At 37.9% G+C, this 3,338-nt stretch overlaps 1 protein-coding gene across 1 annotated transcript in view; it reads left to right on the top strand.

Annotated features, from left to right (window-relative positions):
- Positions 1-3,256, top strand: part of LOC117106319 — a 5,456-nt gene extending 2,200 nt beyond the window's left edge. The window contains exon 3 of the mRNA XM_033247691.1: positions 503-3,256. Within this exon, the coding sequence (XP_033103582.1) occupies positions 503-685 (183 nt within the window). The 3' untranslated portion in view covers positions 686-3,256. The remainder of the gene's footprint in view (positions 1-502) is intronic.
- Positions 3,257-3,338: the final 82 nt, after the last annotated feature.

Here is a 3,338-nt window from a genome sequence, read left to right as displayed (position 1 = left end):
TCTCTCTCTCTCTCTCTCTCTCTCAAGAATATGTTTGTTTATCTTTTTATAGAAATTCCGTAATAAACAATTTTTTTTTGTTTTAAAACCCTAGGTCATCTGAGCTTCAGAGGATTCATGCAGTGGCGAATTCAAGGGGAACCCAGTCGGCCCGGGCCCCGTAAATTTTTAAAATTATTTTTAAAGAATGGAGAAACAATTATATTCCAATCCTGAAAGTGCCATTTCTGGCCATCTAAAGGCGAAGTAATCTTAATTTTTTTTTTCTTACCTCAGCCCCAACCATGGTGGGGCTGAGGTGTCTATCTGTCAAAGTCCCTCTCTGGGCACCCTCTATTTCGAATTCCAGATCCACCACTGCAAGGACCACCCCATCTATGCGAGGGTCAGGAAAAATCCTAGATCCGCGCCTGTGTATCTTTAGTATAAAATTCCTTGGTATCGTGAAATAACTGAATAATAACATGTTGTATTTATACCGGATAGTTTTTCTTGCGAACAGGGTAGAATCGAACAGAGATTCGAACAAGACAGGTGCGTAGAATCGTCTGACTGTTTTCCTGGCTACGATTGTAATTGCCAAAATGAAGAAAGACGGGCCATTGCTGTTACTATGTCTGAATACACTCGTACGTTTTATGTAGAACAGATTGTGATCTTCGCATGTGTGGCAGTGAGGACGTAGCTTGGTTTTCTGGACAACATGATCCTTCTTAAGATTTGCTCACGTTATGTATTATAGCAGTGGCGGATCCAGAAATGTGAAATAGAGGGTCCCAGGGAGAGACTTAAACAGATGGAGGGTCTATACCACCTCAGACTGAGGTAAGAAAATTTATGATTATGGTACCTCTACATGGCCGGAAATGGCACTCTCAGACTTAAATTTGAATATGATTTTCTTTTTATCTCCATTTAAACATTTTGACAAATTTAGGGGGTAGGCGGGTCGGCTGGGCCTCCTGAATCCGCAACTACATAGATAGTTAGGAATTCGGTAGAATTCAGTTGGCTATGACGTTTTGTTAAAGCAATTTGTTTAATTTACATGATGTCAATCCACTTAATTTTCATTAGGCCTAATAATTTGTTTCTATATTAACATGAAATACAGGTCCTCTTCCAATTAAAGACCATTTTTGGGACCGGGATTTCCATGGTTTTTAGCCGCTTTGGTCCCTAATTAGAATAATAAAGATAAAGGACATTTATGAATTTGGGACCACACAAAATTGGTCTTTAATTGGAGGTGGTTTTTAAGTGGATGGGTCTTTAATTAGAGGGAGAATTGTATTTTCCTGCAAAATGAGATTCGCATCAGAAGCAAATCGAACTCAACTGAATTGAATAATGCGACATAAATCAGAATTATATTAAGATAATCGGCGATTTAGAGAATGTCTAGGTCGATACAATTATACAAGATTTCCTGCAGTTATCCTACAAAATTCTGTAACGATGACTGAAATACACCTATTGCAAGTCGTTGATATGCAAATAGGAACATGGTGGGCATGCACTGACTAGAAGTCTTGAAATGGGGGTGCTGATTCGGTGGGGGAGGCAAAGGTGAAGTGGGGGCTCGATGATCAGTTAAAAGGGCACTAATTCGCAAAATAAGTTGAATTTTAATTACTTTACCGTGATTTTGGGGGGCGACTGGGGGTGCACGAGTATTTTTGGGGGACCCGAGTACCCCTCTAGATACGCCAACTGTGGGCATGTTGAACAGATGCTGACGATTCGACTAGCATCGTTGCAAATAACTGTTTTGAAATAATAATAATAATAATAATAATAATAATAATAATAATAATAATAATAATAATAATAATGATAGTGCAGTTTTATATAGTGCACATATCCATCTAATGTAAGATGCTCAGGGCGCTTGATATGTGGACTAGGAAATGCGTCCATCGTGATAGGTCTACTTTATTACAACAAACAAAACATACAAATAAAAATAGTACCACTTTTAACATAATTGTATATTATTAACTCGTTATTTAATGTATAAAATGTATACCGTCTTACTATTTAATTATTGGTGGAAGAGTTACGAAAAACAACAACTGTTGGGAGATCAAGAAAAATATATCAAGAAAATGTATATTTATTGGAACGTTGAAAAAAATTGAAACTTGAAGGACAAAGTAACGAATTACTTAAAGCATGTATTATATCAACACCTTAGTGACATGTTTTCTAACAACCAGCATGTAGGCCTACTTCAAATATATAACACACCAGTGACACTGTTACAGTAAACCATTTAATTTATAAAGGAACCATGATGAATTGGTCGGCTCCGTTTACATCGAAGCGGGCATGCGTATATAGGCCTAAACATGCATTAATAGTCAGGGTGTGAAAATAAACGGTTCTGTGAGCCAATGAAAAGGCACGGAAGTCAGATTGATTTATATTTACTCTATTATGCATTGTGGTATCTAAAATCGTACAATTTTTGGACGATCAATAACATTATTGAAATACTTGGTTTATGTAAATCAATATATAAGCATACATAATTAAAGTTCCTGAAAGTGTTGTTAAAATGGTTAATAGGGAGTTTTCGCAAGCTTACAGAAACTATAACGAATACGGTTACGTCATCACATTTTGAGACAACCGTCCCCTACAGTAGCGTATCTGTCACAACGTAGGCTATTTATGCCTTTTCCGTCAATCTAGAATCACATTCAGCTCGTATAGCATATTGTCAAGAATGTTGAGGCACGACCAACGAAAATGATGATGACGTATTCGTATTCGTAATCGTTTTCGTAAGGTTGAGAAATCTCCTAATAACTTTGTTTCTGATTTCATTTTGGAGAGACAAAAATCCAAAAATCAAGAAAAAATAAATGATAGGATCTTTGTCGAGGGGAGGAAACAAAATGCCAGATTTTGAATTAATAGAAAAGGCGCTCAAAATGATAGGCCTATGGGTCAAGACATTATTAGAGCCTGAAGATGCAAAATGGAAGTACTGTACAGTCCTTTGCATTGTCTCAAGATGCATGGATCTCCTCTGATATGATGTTCCAGAATATGCGGAAGATAGTGAGATAACACTTGTGTCAGCCTTTACAGGTACCTTGCTGAACGGCGATTTTCGTGTCATTGCTTAAGTTCCGGTATTTTAACATAATTATTCCAAATAAATTTCATTGTGCCTATTGGCTAGAGGAATGCGGCACGCTCTCCTACACTCTCCCACTCCCCACCAAAATAAAGTGCACCAGTCGCGCCTTTTCCGCCGCACCCAGGGGCGGATCCAGAAATGTCCAAAAGGGGGGGCCGAAAGTTGGGCCGATTGAGACAACACTGTC

The sequence above is a fragment of the Anneissia japonica genome, unplaced genomic scaffold, assembly GCF_011630105.1.
Source record: "Anneissia japonica isolate Jap-2015-1 unplaced genomic scaffold, ASM1163010v1 scaffold287767_len825999_cov190, whole genome shotgun sequence".
Taxonomy (NCBI): Eukaryota; Metazoa; Echinodermata; class Crinoidea; order Comatulida; family Comatulidae; genus Anneissia; species Anneissia japonica.
Note: the sequence above shows the minus strand (reverse complement) of the source record. Positions and strands in the feature narration are given on the sequence as shown.